Source organism: Cyanistes caeruleus, chromosome 1 (genome assembly GCF_971803275.1).
Source record: "Cyanistes caeruleus chromosome 1, bCyaCae1.hap1.1, whole genome shotgun sequence".
NCBI lineage: Eukaryota > Metazoa > Chordata > Aves > Passeriformes > Paridae > Cyanistes > Cyanistes caeruleus.
The window spans coordinates 42,699,142-42,715,481 of record NC_141701.1 but is presented as its reverse complement, the minus strand read 5'-3'; the positions used below and the strand labels follow the sequence as shown (position 1 = coordinate 42,715,481).

At 39.7% G+C, this 16,340-nt stretch overlaps 1 protein-coding gene and 1 long non-coding RNA gene across 51 annotated transcripts in view; one reads left to right on the top strand and one right to left on the bottom strand.

Annotated features, from left to right (window-relative positions):
• The window catches only part of DTNA (dystrobrevin alpha), a 221,610-nt gene that overhangs the window by 148,413 nt on the left and 56,857 nt on the right, over positions 1 to 16,340 (top strand). For all 50 annotated transcript variants that reach the window (XM_086888961.1, XM_086889057.1, XM_086888945.1 and 47 more), the window contains 3 exons: positions 5,106 to 5,319; positions 12,467 to 12,552; positions 14,103 to 14,257. In XM_086888961.1, coding sequence (XP_086745087.1) covers positions 5,106 to 5,319; positions 12,467 to 12,552; positions 14,103 to 14,257 — 455 coding nt within the window. The remainder of the gene's footprint in view (positions 1 to 5,105; positions 5,320 to 12,466; positions 12,553 to 14,102; positions 14,258 to 16,340) is intronic.
• Positions 3,209 to 6,331, bottom strand: LOC147655461 (uncharacterized). Its single transcript, XR_015286835.1, has 3 exons — positions 5,874 to 6,331; positions 3,927 to 5,385; positions 3,209 to 3,830 (listed from the first exon to the last, which is right to left on the bottom strand). It is a non-coding gene; the product is annotated as an uncharacterized LOC147655461 (long non-coding RNA).

Genomic DNA, 16,340 nt, shown 5'->3' with positions numbered 1-16,340 from the left:
GATACAAGCAGCTTTTACTCTTACTGCATAGTGATCATCTGCTGGCACTGAAGGAAAAATAGACAGCCTTCCAAATCTGTTTCCGAAGGCGCATCTTTCACATGCTGAGGCATGATTCACGTTTCAGTGGGAAATGTGGGCAAGGCAACAAAAGCAACAACAGCAATTAGAAGTTGAAAACGAACTTTTGGAGTTTTAGTCTCTTGAGGGAATTCAGGGCAGATTTTTAGGAGAGAGAAAGCTCTCCTGCATTTATATGCTGCTTTATTATTTATTATTGCAAACTCTTCTTGTTAGCGTCATGTAGCATGTAGAAATCAGATTTGGGGTTTATTGCACTATGTGTTGTGCAAACAAAATAAGGATATATGCCTTCCTCAGTGAGATTAAAACAGTCTCAGGGATGGATAAATAAATAAATGAGCATAGCAGGTATTATGAAAAATGGGTGGAAGAGAAGATGAGGAATGTAAGCTTATGCAAAGTTTGTAAGGTTTACATTCTGTTATTACTTTAAACAGAATGCAGATACCACGTTAGCTGTAGGCATCGATTTCTATTAGTACAAATGAGTGGAACTTGCAGAGCCCTGTGTTTTACTTCCCTTTTGCTAATACTGACAGTTTGACTTAGCAGCATGATATAATATGTAAAAGTTTGCTTACTGTATGAATAACCTTAAAAAATAATAGAATTTGAGGTGATCAGGAGGGCACTACCTGAATGTAATCTGCACAAGGTCAAGCAATGCAATGTAAAAGGTAGTGACTATGACAGGATCTGGTAGCTGTTCATACAGATTGAAGTATTTATTATTCATATTTTATATAAAACCTGAATTATTCTAGGTCATGTAGTCAGACTAGAAAAGACATCTTTTCTTAATGTTGAAGGAGGAAAGTGTGGGATTCAACTCAGTCAACTTTGCCAGCTCTGAGGTTACATATCTCATGTAAACATGTTGCTTTAGGCTTTGTCTGTAGTCAGTGAAGAAATATGGGCAGATTCAAGGCACTGCTCATCCCACCTGTCTCCCACCAGATGCTTTAAGTTTCTTTTTTTTTTTTACTGACATGAGAGGGAGCCTTGGTCACCAGTCAACAGTAGACACTTAGTCTTTTACATTTAATTTAGCTGCATGATTCTTGACTGTAACAACTGACTTGAGCAAAGGTCAGAGACTTTAGTCATCTGTACAGCAGCCTAACAAAATGTCATTTTCATTTTGAGCTAGACATCTGAGCAGGTATTTTCAAAATCAGTAGTTCTTGTTAAATGTCTGGCTCGTGTCCATTTTCTGTCTCCTTCTCCAGGAAACAATACTTTACAGCCTCTTAGATATCTGTAAAATTAATTGATAAAATGCAAAATAAAATAGTGCAGTAGGATTGTTTATTCAGCTTTGAGTGGAACCAAAATATTTCTGGAGAAAAAAAAGCGCCCAAGTAAAGTTATTTATAGCACAAATACACAGCAGTTCCTTGAGACTAATATTTCATGGTGGGTAGGGAACTCTTACAGCTGTGTAATCTTCAATAAGTCATTTTCTTAGTCTTGTGCCCTACCTTTCTGGCATACCAATGAACATCATGAGAGCTTATGAGGCTTTCAGGTTAGAGTTAACAATAAAACCAGTAATTTTCTCTCATATGTGTTTAGTATACTGATGTTATTAGTCCCACGTCTGCTAGCCTCTGGACATTTTCCTTCCCAAGACCATCATCAAAACTAACTCTGGATATGACTGTGTTATGAGAAATATAATACCAGTAGGAAAACAAAACAGCAAAAAACCCTACATTAAAATCTGACAGCCACACAGTATCAGTACTAGATCATGTAAAGAATAAAGACACCAACCCCCATTTTAGCCTTACTCATAGTGCCAGCTCTTTTCCTCCATATTCAAGAATTTTCTACTACTAGGCTACAGCAATTAAAGTTTAATTACAGCATGAAATTCTCACTGTTAGGGAGTCTGGATGTCTGGTTCTTCCTTCCTGGCTAACCTTTTATCGAGGTTAGGGAAACCATCACAGTTTCCAATGACTGCAGAAGTGTATATGTATGGTCAAAACAATTCCTGCACAGGCTGCTTGAAAAGTACCCCAGCAGTTCTGATGACATGATTTGTTACGCTTCAAATTGCCCTTTTCCACTCCCATGCTTTTTTTCTGCTACTACACTCACACACTCCCAGATAAGCAGCCCATCCGTGTTTATTCTTTTCCCACCACCTCTAATGTTGCTGATTTTACATCCTCATTCAGTATTTATAATAAGGTTGTCCTAGTAATTTCTGCCTTGGTCTGTAGTGCTGGTTCCTGTTTGTCCTGTTCCTTTGGATTGCTCTCTTCTTAGTGTAGCCTCAAGTCAAGGTGAGCCATGTGCATTACTCTTTTCTTTTGCAATTTGTTTTGCCTGGTAATTTCTCACATTGTTATCTTTCTGTAGTTCATATTTGATGATTTGCACACATAACCAGGAGGCAACTTGGTGAAACTGCTTGTGGAAGCACTTTCTTCTTCTGCTTCGTCTGAATGACCAGAGACAGCCCCCATGGCCAGCAACAGCCTGCATGGCCACAGACCTTGAGGGAAACATTCCACTTTACCTTTTGCTTTCTGCCCATCCTTCCCTCTTAATACTGCCACAAAACACACGCACATGGTCCAGCTTTTCTGCATCTTCTGGCATGTTGCTCTGTATTTCTGGTACTTTCCTTGGCTCCTTATGTGGTAGAACGCTCAAATAACCCTTCTCTCCTGAACCAGACAATGGCCTGCTTTCTGGTGACTTCCTCCATTCTCTGGCCTCTGAGCCATGTGGAAAAGCTGCCCAGAAAGGGTCACTTATTACGTGCCAGCTGTCCTCCTGGAGACTGTTCATCTTCCATTTATCCAGATTACCTCTGTGACAGTGAAAACTGGGGGATTGGGAACAACTGCATTAAAAGGATCTGAGAGCTATGCCAGATTTTTTATGGGGAATTTGCACTTCCACCAGCCAGAATGCAAACAGAAGAGTTCAGAGGTTGTGTACTCCACCCACCCAGCTGTAGTGGGTTGACTCTGGTTGAATGCCAGACACCCACCAAAGCGTCTCCATCACTCCCCTCTGCAGCTGGTCAGGGGGGAGAAAATATAACAAAGGGTTGAGATAAGGACCGAGAGATCACCCACCAAGTAACATCACAGGCAAAACACTCTAATTAGAGATATGAGTTGAATTTATTACTAACAAAATCAGAGCAAGATAGTAAGGAGTAAAGTAAGACCCTAAAAACACCTTTCCCCCACCTTCCCTCCTTCACAAGCTCTACCTCCTCTACCTCAGTGGCACAGGGAGACAGAGAAAGGGTGTTATGGCCAGTTCATTAGAGGTTGTTTCTGCTGCTGCTCCCCTACTCCAACCTGGGGTTCCTCCCCCAGGAGACTGTTCTCTGTGAACTTCTCCATCCTATGGACAACATTTCTCCACAAACTGCTGTAGCACAAGTCACTCTTTCATAGGATGCAGTTCTTCAAGGACAGGCTACTCCAACACAGGTCCCCCGTAGCATCACAAGTCCTGTGAGGACACTGCTCCATCGTGGGTTCCTTCCTCCATAGCTTTGCAGATCCCTGCCAGGAGCCTGCTCCAGCATGGGCCTCCCACTGATCCACAGCTTCCTCTCAAGCATCCCCCTGCTCTGATGTGGGCTCTTCCAAGGGCTGCAGGTGGATCTCCACATCTCCCTGGACGTCCATGGGCTGCAGGGGCACAGCTATGGGGTATCTTCATCCTTGGGCTTCCACATGCACTAGCAGGGCATTGGAGGCTATTTATTCCTGAGGCAAAAGAAGGGAAACCCAATCGTAAAGCAGAATTCTACACCAAGTAAAATGACTGTATGTCGTTTCATCACCCATCTACAATCAGCTTACATTTCCCTGCCATCTGACCATCGTGTCACATTGCAATCTGAGACAGCACCTGCAAACCAATCTAGTAAAAATCTAATGAGGAGGATTATAATTAAGTTTCTCTAGCTATAAAAACAAAGATCTCTTTCCTTATACAGGTGGCTTTTGATACATCATAAACCACGTCACCAAACTCTGTAATGAGAACTGTGCAGTAGTTTCTCTGGTGAAAAAAAGAATTTTCACCCTGAGCATCCTGATTTGTTTCTTACTAACACTTCAGTAGGACAGTAGGTAATACTTAAGATAAAGGGATGAACCTTTGAGTTCAGGTTTGAAGTAAATCCAGTTTTTAAATTGCTGTAGGGTTTTCTTTATTTTTGGCACAGTGCACCTCTTCTGGAAATGGCAATCCACAGCAAGCCAGTCATACTGCCACAATAACAGTGCTCTGCAAACAAGATTTCTGTTTGGGTACAAAATGAAGGGTGAGCAGAGATTGTCCTTTAAACTGTCCTTGTAGGTAAAAGCAGGCCAAATCAAATTCAGCTTAGACCAGGACTTTATCAAAGAGAGATATTTAACAAATCATTTGGCAAATATATTTAGAAGACATAAAATATGACTTTCAGATCACTTCATTATGCGTTATTTGTTTAAATGTACCCTGACTCAATTACAATTCTGTTTCTGTAAAATATTTTGCTTTCCATACAAATTGCTGAAAAGAATTTTCAAAATATCAGTATGTGATAAGCACTTAGTATTCGTAGGATCTTCTGAAAAGCCCATCTGCTATGCAAATTAATATCTAAGAGTAATTTCTGAATGGGGATTCATAAAGGCATGGTTCAGAAAAACAATTAGCATATGTTTACCTTTCAGTGATTTCCGTAAAATACAGACTTGTATTTGAATACTTCATACAATGAGGAATGATTTCCCAAGCTGAGGTTGTACTCATTACAACAAGTAATATCAATGTATTGTTTGCTTATTAACGGATTTGAATTTTATTTGCTCATTCCTCCACCAGGTTCAATATTTGGTGATGGAAAACACATTAATTCGTTTAATTATTCATGAAGCGCGTTACACATGGTTGTGTTATTCCCCACCCTGTGGAAGGAGATGACTCTTATTCTCAGTTGCTTTAGGGAGCACGTTTTCCCAGTTGAGTCTTTCTGTCCTGTCCCCTAGTACACCTGGTGGACATCTGGAATGTGATAGAAGCCTTGCGGGAGAATGCCCTGAACAACCTGGACCCCAGCATCGAACTGAACGTGGCTCGCCTGGAAGCTGTGATTTCAACCATCTTCTACCAGCTCAACAAGCGGATGCCGACGACCCATCAGATCAACGTGGAGCAGTCCATCAGCTTGCTGCTCAACTTCCTGCTAGCAGCCTTTGATCCGTAAGTCTGCCTTTCTTCCCTCCTCTCCCAGCTGCTGGAAGGATTTTACTTCCTCCAGAAATATCTCTGGAAAACAATTGAACAGGCTCAATTCTGTCCCAAATAACGAGCATGTGAATGGTGCTAACCAGGGAGATAACCTAAATTAGGGGCCTCCACTTTCCTTTCTTTCGAGCCAAATTCAGCACAACTGTGTTTTCATCCAGCTACTCAGACTTGTTCCAGTTTATATCAAAGAAGAATTATCTACAGAAACAAATCCACATGCGCTTCTAATTCGGCTTGTTGTTTATTGACGCACCAGTGGCTGACACCACTGCAATGCCTCTGCAGCAGTGCCATGGGTTAATAGCTCATTATTTTGAAAGAGCTCATTTCCCTGCAAGTTCTTGCAGCTGTAAGCAATTTTTTTTTCTGGCTCATGCCAGTGCAGTATGATTTTGAGACCATGATAGAAATAGGATTGAAGACCTGGAGGTGATGAAATTCATGTTGTTTATTACTGCATGGGATTTGTATTACAAAAAGAACAAGTTTTAGATAGAGAAAACCACTTCCATTAATGAGTATTCTGTGTATTCCTGTTACAGTTTCTGAATATGTAGTTGGCAACCTGTACTGCAATATTTGCAGTCCTTAGAACTGAGTTATTGGAGAACAGTGGCTAAGTCTGAAAGACGCAGATGTTGTCACTTTATGGGTTATTTTTTGAAAATTCACCAGCAGAAAACACTGGTCATTAAACATTAAAACAAGGATGCTTCCCCTCTCTCTTCCCAGTCCTCTCTCTTGCTGCCCTGGTATTGGGTGTCATTGAGCACCTCTCGGTGCCAGACCAGCCAGTGGCTCAGTCACCATGGCAACGGGGAGAAAAAGTAGATGTTCCACATGAGAAGGCTGCATTCAGCCTCTCCTCCTGTCCCTCTGAGAGGACGAAAAGCCAATCCATTGTAAAATCATAGCCTTCAGGAATATTTTCCTCCCCTCAAGGGCAATAAAAGAAGGAACAGGCATTTTAATTGTGGTTGTGACATCATACAATTGTGGTTGTGACAAGCACACTGAAGGATGCTGGAAATGACCAGATGCATTTATTGCTGCGTGCCACAAGTAAACTGCTTCCTGGCTGATAAACACAGGGAAAAACACCCTGGACTGTGGAACCAAGACCTGTGATAATATATTTATTTTGTAGCTCACTGTAAAGGGGTAAAGATCTTAACTACACAACACAACTACTTGCAGCAAAGTGGAGTAGAGGAATTTTTTCCCCTGGAGGGAATCAGAGAATGTTTTTAAGGGGGTAAGGTCTTGCTTTACCTGACAACATCCCATGTGCTGTGGTTCATGATCTGTTTTGGGGTTCCCATCAGTCTCTCCCCAGAGGTAAGGAAGCTGTGACCCTTACTTCATTTGTCAAGCAGCAGCTCAGTCTGTTGTGCTGTCTCTGAGTGTAGTGCATGGGATGCACTTCCCAGAAGGGCAGAGACACCCAAGGAATCCCTAAGAATAGGCTCCCAGCTCTGAGGTCAGAGATAGGGACTAGCTGCCTATCACCCCATATTAAACGCACCAAACATATGAGATGAGGCTCAGGTGCAATCTGAGATACTTAAGTTCAGGTTTGTGGAGATATGTGTCAGCTAGGTCTCTCTGTACTGTAAGGGAAGTCTAGACACCTGTCACAAATAAAGACGTACCAGTTAAGCATCTGATTCTCAAAATGTGTCCTACACTTTAGTTTGTCTCATATCATCAGAGTTTTGTGTTGGATATTGGTTTAACAACCACTGGTGGTTCAGGTTTCCTGCTTTATGGAAAACAGAGGGAGGTGGATCTACATGCTACAGGGACAGCATGGGAGCTGCTGAGGTCTAACCAGAGCTACTGTCTCTGCTTCCCATGTTGCTTTCTCTCCCTACCAGTGCAGCAGAAAGGTCATTCTCTGCTGAAAGTTAGAAGCTGGTGGAAGGAAGAGCAAGGTCTTTTGTGGTCTCATGTTCCGAGAGAAACAATGTTTTGCATGCCATCCAGAGGGACTCAGCAGGCTAGAGAAGAAGGCTCATGAGGTTTAGCAAGGCCAAGTGCAAGGTGCTGCAGGTCCACAGAAGGTGGTCCAGTTTTTCATGTCCCATTTGGAATCCAAAGAATCCAAAGAATCCAAAGAAAGTAGAGAAATAGAATCTGCGATCTAACATATAGGAAAGGACCACAAGGGACAAGTTATTTCATGTTTTATATCAAGCCTGCCACTGTCTCATTTATTTAGTTCTAGTTAATATATATGTTCCTTTTTGTGTACTGTACTGGCTGAAGTTCCTCCAAACTTAAAATAGAGCTTCTTCCTTCTTTTATAGCCTGCTGAAAATCTGGCAGGTTTCTCTGCCCTCTGGCAAGGAGTGTTTCCTTAGGCCTGCAATATAGATGTCTTCTGAGGAGCTAAAACTTGGCTAGCAAAACACAAAAGGAACCACAGTGTACTGCCATGGCATGTGGGCCAACTTGGCCACTGCCAGTGCTGAGCTTACATCCCAGTTTTTTTATGGCTTTTTTATAGCCTTGGGGATTCATTAGGCCGATGGATAATTAAAGGAGAAAAAGTGGGGGAAAATTATAGTGTATAGAATTACACGTGAGACTGAATGTGATGTTCCTTCATGCTGCTAAAAGTAAACTAAAGTACAACCTTATAAAACTTCAAGCCAACAAATTCAAAATTCATGAACTGAAATACTTCTCCAATTAATTTGTCATTAGTGTGTGAAAGTCAGCATCATATGTTAGATGACCCTGACAGACCAAAACCAGTGAGCAGAATGAGGTGGTCAAACTTTAAATCTAGATAGACACATGCCTGATCTACGTTCATAACCACACGTTATAATTGGGCAATAGCTTTTGCTTCAAGGCCTAAGGTAATTAACTGGCTTTATGAAATAATAGCACATTTCCTTCGCTGGCACACCAACTACTGTGTAAAAAGTTGACAAGTACAAACCTCTCTGGAAAATTCCTCCCAGGCTGGTGTCAAAGCCTAGGCAGCAAGGTGGAATGTCAGCCTCATTCAGCCAAGTTGTTCTCCAAAAAACTCCTTTTAAATAGAGTGTGAAATACTCTGTGCTAGATCATCTCTAGCTATTCCTGCTGCAAAGTTGAACTGATAAGAAAATAACTGAATTTTCTCTGTTCCTTGACATATGCTGCCCTATGAATGGAGCTGTGGGCCCTGGGCTATGAAGCAGACCCTACCTGGCTGGTGGGGTCTTTACTTGTACAGAGAAAAGAGGAAATATTCATGTCCTTGTTTAATCAAATGAACATTTGAATTTTGATTTCAGTACATAAAGATGATCAATATCCATTTTGGAAATACAATTTCTTGCTCTTTCATCTGTTCAGAGCAATAAAGTGTTTAATTCCCCCTCTTCTGCACCTTTGCGACTCACTGAAAGCCACAGAGGCATTTACAAAGGAAGTCCAGCAAAAAAAATGCATTTCAGAGATTTGGACATTATGCATTTTGCTCTCCTACCTGAAAGAATCTTGCTAAATGTCAATAAGATTTCATCTCTAAAACCTCATTGTGAAAATGAGAATTTGTAATTACAGCCTCTGACATTTCAGAATTGACTGCCTGGATTACAGTGGGTCGTAACCAATAACTGAAGAACTTCTGTTACTTTTGCAAAAGATACCTTAAAGTATTGGGGGAGCATCTCTTAAGCCTCATTAGTGAGAAAAATGGTGTTTTCTCAATGTCCTTTTCATGGGACACATTTGCTGTTTCTAAATATGTGATGCTGTTTCTGTTTCAGTATGGGTGTTGCTAGAGATCCTGACAAGTGATAGTGTCATCTATTTTGTACTACTCTCCCTGATGACCCAAGAGGCAAAATCAGACCCTGGAGCTGGACTCAGCCTTGTATGGTCTGTGGTTTTTGTCAGGCCGTCTGTGGGGTTTCCTTGCTCTGGAGACAGGCTGTCTCTCTCTGCAGCTATGCAGTGGGAGAGGAAACCTTCTGCTCTGCTCCGGTGTCTAAAAGCATGTATAATTTTTTTTCCCTTTTTTCCCCAAGCAGCAGGAGATAACCTTCAACCCTGGCCATCATTCCCTTTTCTAAGTACTCCATCCTGTGTTGTTGCTAAGTGCACATCAGCTTCAAGATTCGCTTTTGACATCATTTATGCTTCTTGCTGAAGAGTAACTTCAGTAGGAGAGGTGCAATATAAAATCAAAATATTTGCTGTCCTCTCCTATTTCCACTAGCAAAACTTATTTCTCTTTACATTATCCAGCCCAAAGCCACTTTCAGGGAGTGGCAACTTCTACCGATATCTTCCTGCTGCTGTAAGCCACTGCTTCGGCATTTGCTTTTGCACAGCAAACACTGTGAGGCCCCAGTGCTGTCAGTCAAGGGCATCTGTAGTGCTTAAGCATAGCTTAGAGCACTTCTGGATCCACATTATACTGGCAAGTCTTAGGCCCCACTACCCTGTCTGTTCATCAGTCATATGTATTTAAATGTATGCATGTGTGTACATGCACACACACACACACACACACACACATTTGGAGGGCAAATTCGGTTTCTACCGGCTCTTGTGATGCTTTTAGGAATACAAATGACTGATAGAAAATACAGTGTCAAAATTAATCAACTCAGATGGAGAGATTGAAGAGATAAATGGTATCTTTTTTTTTTCTGTTCCTCTCTCCCATAGCCATTTGAGTATGGGAAAAGCCAATGGCTCTAGGGTAGAAAGCTGAAGCCAAGTTGATAGTGTCTTGCCATGCAAAAATATAATCCTATTAGTAAATGTAACTAAACCTCCTGGGAAAAGTAGCCTAAATCTGAAGCACTTCCAATTGGGCTTTTTTTTTTTAATCTCTAAATCTTCCACTGCTTCTTGATAATGCTGTTTCTTCTACCTAGCTTTTTTTTTTTTTTTTTTTTTTTAATATAACAACTCTTTTAAAGGCAGATAGAAACCTCATGATGAAACAGTGCAGAAAAATTCCAAAGGGTCTAAAGGGCAGCATTCACAAAAAGAATACAAAAGGGCCGCATTCTCAGCCATAACAGTGCTAAGTCTGGTTTACACAAATCAGAATCCAATAAGCAAAGAATGGAAATACAGAAGTCTGGTAATTCCTATGCTGTAATTCTAATCTTATGAAGCCAGTCAAAGGGAACTCATGTAATAAAAAAGTGCACAAAAGTCAGCATTAAAGAACACAGTAAATACTGCTTTCTTAAATACTGAAATAGTGAATTTATTACTTTTTGCCTATGTTTCTAGTTTGTTTTCTGGCAAAAAAAAAGAATTTTAAATGAGTGGAAAGAATAATTAGAATTGATATTTAGAATTACGGGTTACACTAACATAGAACTAAAATCTAAGTCAGTGAATTTTAAAGATTATTAGCTAGTCAAGCTCAGGGAGCTGACTTATTTTCTGAAGTCTGAGTGACTTAATGAATGAAGCAATGGAGCATGCAGCATGCATCAGTGTACAGATGTGAGTATACCATTCATGTCTGTCCTACATTTATATGTTACTGCATTAGTCTGGTTTGGGATTAGCAGAGAAGGAGGTACAGTCACAGGCTCCATGTCTTTCCAGAATCAGTTAATCTTTTAGTTCTGATCAGATGCAATTTTCTTCCTTAAAATTATGAGTGACAATGAATAGAGTAATTTCAGAAATATCGATGAAGAGCTAAATTTCTATGTACTACTATTGGCAGTGCAGTTAGACCATTTTATGCAGGACATGATTGTATACATTAAACAGGAAATCTCTTATAAACATTGTGTTCCCTGGTAGAGTAGACTGAAGATCATGGAAACTCCATTTCCAAAAACTTACACAAAACTTTGTTATCTAGCCTGTCATTAATCCTTTCAGAATTTAGAAGGAAACATGGCTGCCCTTTTGCTAATCTCACAAATACTGTCTTTTATTATCAAATATTACCTCTTTTTTAAAGCATGATGTCATGTCCTCACTGATGTCATTAATTAATATCTTTAATTCATGTGGGAAGCTGTGGAGTAATGCCAAGGAGTTTGGATGATGGACAGAAGTTGCAACTCTGGATTCTTACTGTCTTACAGTAATATTCAGAGAATTCCAAGAAAAAACACATTTCACCATTTGGATGTCAAGAAAATTAACATTAAGAAGCAGGTGAACTTAGGAGAGCATGTTCATTCTCATCTTTGGAAAGGGGCTGAACACTAAGCTGGGGCTGACAGGTGTTGTAGGGGCTAAGTGTGCCATGCAGTGTGTGAAGTCAGGTTTTTCTCATGCAGCTCAGATAATCAAGGGTTTCTGTGGTGGCAGGTAGTTATTTGGGACCATAATGGATGTAGAAGAAGAATGAGGATAGCAGGAGGAATAATAAAGTAAAGCCACTGCATGCTTCAAGACAGCTGGGGGAAGAGTTGGCAATGTGTCTCTTTGCCCCAAGACAAGCTCCTGGGTGATTTGGGGTTTACTAGCATTTATGCATTGTAAATTGAAATTTGAGAGCGAGGTACAGCCTCATCTTGAGCAAACCAGGGACAAAACTCTTCTCAATATATCAGCATACGTCCTTTGATTGTTCTGGATGCAGACATATTCCCCATTTTTCAGCAAAGTCCTTCTTCAAGGTTCCTTCTGGTCAGGTGTATCATTTAAAGGCAATTGTCGGACCTACTGACAGGTACAGATGAAGTTTGTGCAATAATGTGATCCCTGTGTGCTTTTTCACTTTTGTTCCCAGTGCTGATTTTTTTCACTTACTTGCAATCTTCTAGGTCCAAAAAATTCCAAAAGGGAAACTGTGAGTATGATAGGTGTCTCCCAGTGCTACTGTATCACAAATAGCAGTAATAATTATCACTGTAGTGTGTAATGGGATAAACAGTTTAATACTGAGCTTCATATACATAATAAATCTGTTCTGAGATCTTTACAGAGCAGTGTACTGATGTGTGTTCCCACAAAACAAACTTTCTTTTTAAAGATCTTATTTCTCTGTATGTCAGTCCACATATATTGTGCATTTCAGTAAGTGATGTCAGAAATATGCATTGTAATTGAGCAGATTCTCGTAAAGGGGACATACAAAATATGTCTACTTTCTACTTTTAAACAGGGAAGGACATGGTAAAATTTCCGTTTTTGCTGTCAAAATGGCGTTGGCAACTCTTTGTGGAGGAAAAATCATGGACAAATTAAGATGTAAGTGTTGTCTTTTGCCTGTTAAAAATTAATATTGTTGGAGAAATGACAGTACAGGTAGAAAAGAGGGACTTAGGATATGTTACCGTTTCTTGGCTGGGTTTGGGAGTTGCCCTATGTATATCTCAAAGTAAATCCCACTAAATCTTTGATTAAACTTCACACTGAGGTCTTTAAAGACAATATATATACATATTACATATATATACTGAGGTTCTAACTGGTGGATTTATTTTTTCCATTTGGGAAAATTGAATTTGGAATACAAATTCATTTGTATTGAATTTGGAATACAAATAAGTGCCTTAACATCATGAAGCATAATTCAACAATTTCTTCCAATTATTTTTTAATAACATCTATGTCTTTTCACACATTGAAGAAAAATTTTTTTCTGTACTATTTGTGTTTTCTTCCACAGGGCATTCTTATACCATGTATTTTGGTGAATAGGTTCTAATTTCATAGGATTTATTCCCAGCTCCCCAATAACAAAGGCATAGTTTATTTGTAGCTGCAATGGAAGACTTTCTGTTTAGTGATATAATGTCTGTACCTCAGGTCTAGAACAGCATTTTCCAGACTTTTTGACCAAAAAACCTTCAGTTTCCAGTGAACTTTCTATCTCAGCCCAAGAAAACTGAGTTTACAAATTACTGTTGATTAGAGTAGACAACTATCCAGCTGAAATCCCAGGTGCTGATTTAGTCTTCCAGACTTGGTGCCATTTTTTAATACATTATTTCTGTGTAGAAACTCAAACACAGAATGAACTAAAGTTATAAATTATATATTGAGCGCTATTTGTTCCCTAAGCTGCTTCAAGAATAGGAACTGGGTCCATCCAGTGGAAGGCTGAAGTACAATAATGATTTTTTGGGTCAGCAGTCCCAGAGCCCTGTTGTCAGAATTTCCCTTCCAGGTTCCTGGAAATGAAGCAGCTGACATGACAGCCTGAAAAACAATAAATATTCCTTAGTCAGAGATCTCCTGCTAAGCAGAGGATAATTTTAAACAAGCAGAGAAGTAAGGGCTGACAAACTGACATCACTGAGTAATAAAAGTGTGATATTTTTATACATAAAAAAGGGAGACGAGTGAAAAGTAATACATTGGCAAGACCTTCATTGCTTTGTGTGTCCAAGACAATAATAACTGACTTAATGAACCCATTGTCAAGATTTTGATTTGACATGGTAAGCTAGCGGTAGGCAAAAAGCTGATGTAGCGTATCGTGTCAAATCAGAGCCTTCTTATCTGATTAAATTACTGCCTCATGCCATGCATCAGATTTTGCTTAAAAATGACCACACACAAGGAAAAACAAATCAGGAATATTTTGGTATTAAAATCAGTTATTTCTTAATATGCAAATAATTCTTCTTGTTTTCTATTGAAAGAAGTCAGAATTAAAGATGCAGTAATAATGGTGGTTTCCATAAGCCAAACATGTTTAGTACTTAACTTTCAAATCAGATGATACTGACCTCAGAGGAAATCTGTAGCTCATACTGAAGCTGCTGTTCTTTTCTTGTCCTTTCTCCCCTCAGATATTTTCTCCATGATTTCTGACTCCAGCGGGGTGATGGTTTATGGCAGATATGACATGTTTCTGCGCGAGGTACTCAAGCTGCCCACCGCTGTCTTCGAGGGGCCTTCATTCGGTTACACTGAGCAGTCGGCAAAATCCTGTTTCTCACAACAGGTAAATGAAGAGACGCAGGATCTCAATCACCCCTCTGAGCAGGCCAAGACTCTTCTTGTCTTACACATAGGTGCATATTTGGCCAGGAAACACACGGCTGGATGAGGGGAAGGTGCACTCTGCTGATTTCTCATGTGTAGACTTGGTGCCTTCAACAGGAAGTTGGTCTCTATGGACTCCTTATATAACCACAAAGAGAGAGGAGTAGTCAAAAAGTGATTCAGAACAGGATCTAAGCACCTGTTACATGTGTACTTTAGGTATTATATATATTCATATCCCAAGACATGCAGTTCTCCACTCCATTTGTGGAATGGTGTTGGTATAGGCATACACAAGACTAACTTCTCCATATCAAGCTGAAATTCCACCCAAAAAAAAAAATCAAACTTCATGTTTTCCCAGTGATAGACCTACAAGTTTAGGAGTGAGAAGAAAATCTCCTTAAAACTTTCTTTGTAAATGGGAATCCATATGTATTAGAAAACCCCCAGTGAGATGGGGTCAGGAAAGCAACGAATTTTTCCTGAAGAAAATACAAGATTTTTCTGCAACTCCATAGGTACACTCTGTACACAACAGACTCCATAGGTACATTGAGTACAGCACATTGGCTTCAGCTAATACAAAGCACTTCAGAAGATTCCATAATTGTGGCTGGTCGTCCACTTCTTCAGTGGAGAAAGAGAGAATTCCTCTGGCTCTTTCCACACATCACACTGTATAATTCCATAAATATGTAGTAAGGGAATATGCTGAAACTGGGACAATGTTAGAAATAAAGTTGTATTTTCCTTCTCTTTATCCTTTCATTTGCTAACTGAATACTGTTGAACAAGTAAGTTCAATGGAGCAGGAATAGAGTCATTTTCATGCAAAATAGAGTCTCATTTTTTGTATTCTCTCAGTTCCATCACTAATCAATAGGCACTCCAGTCAACCGAAAGAAGATATTGAAATTCATTTATTGAGTCATCTCCCAATTCATTTTAAATGGTAATGTTGGCATATGTGAAACTAGTCTTGTTTCACAGAGGGAGACTTAAAACAGCATTTCGTGTTCCGTTGAAGAATTTGTGTGGTGAAGTGACTCCTGGTAGTTTTGTGTTAAAATAATGAAAGAGTGCTCTTGCATGGCAACAGGGCATTCAAGCTTTGCATGTTGGACATGCTGTTATTATAGATGAAAAAAGGAATTTCTTTTCCTGAAAAAATGTAATTCAGGCCTTGTTTTTTTATCTTGGTAGCCATCAGAAATGGCACTTGCTTTGAGATTGCATCCAGCTGAGTGGACCAGATCCATTAAGATATCTTTAGAAACATCTTCAAGCAGGCATTAGATGGTTTTGCTTACAGGCTCCACTTAGAGTTAACAAGAGTTAAGTCTCTGACTGATGTAGGTACACAGCAGATTTACAAAGCTGCTGTTTTGCGTCTAGAAGCAGTCAAGTACTCTTGTAAATCTAGTCTGATATTTCGCTTAAATTGACTTTATGTAGTTCACATTACATCCTCACTAGTGATGAGCCAGAGTTTTGAAATAAAATTCAGATCTTTATGATACCATGATAAATGGTATTTATAGTCTTAGTCCCACACAAGTCATTCTTTCTCTGTCTTGTATTGTGTGTAGCATTATTAGAAACTGATGCCTTGGAATAAGTTTGTCACTCTCACTTGTTCTCACAATGGGTCACTTTTGCTTACCTGAAGCCTTTCAAACCCCTGATACATAGAGATTCTTCAATTTCAGGGAAATAAAAAATTCTGGGAATTATCTGGTTATGGTGTCAAATCCATTCAGTTTACATCTGAAAGGATTTTTCCTTTTGCAGAAATGTTTCATTATTTCCAGTTCTACTGGTTTACTTGATCCAACCATGTACTTTCCTCTGCCTGTGAACCACTGCTAGATTGAATGGCTATTCAAAGTAGAAACAACAGTGTTTCCTCATCAGCAAATTTGTGGGACAGAAATGCTGGAGCAAGTGAATTAATGTTTCTGAATACAAATCTGTGGCTCAAAAAGGAGTTTTATCATCACCACTTTCCCCCATAGGTAGGATTGATGTGATGTTATACT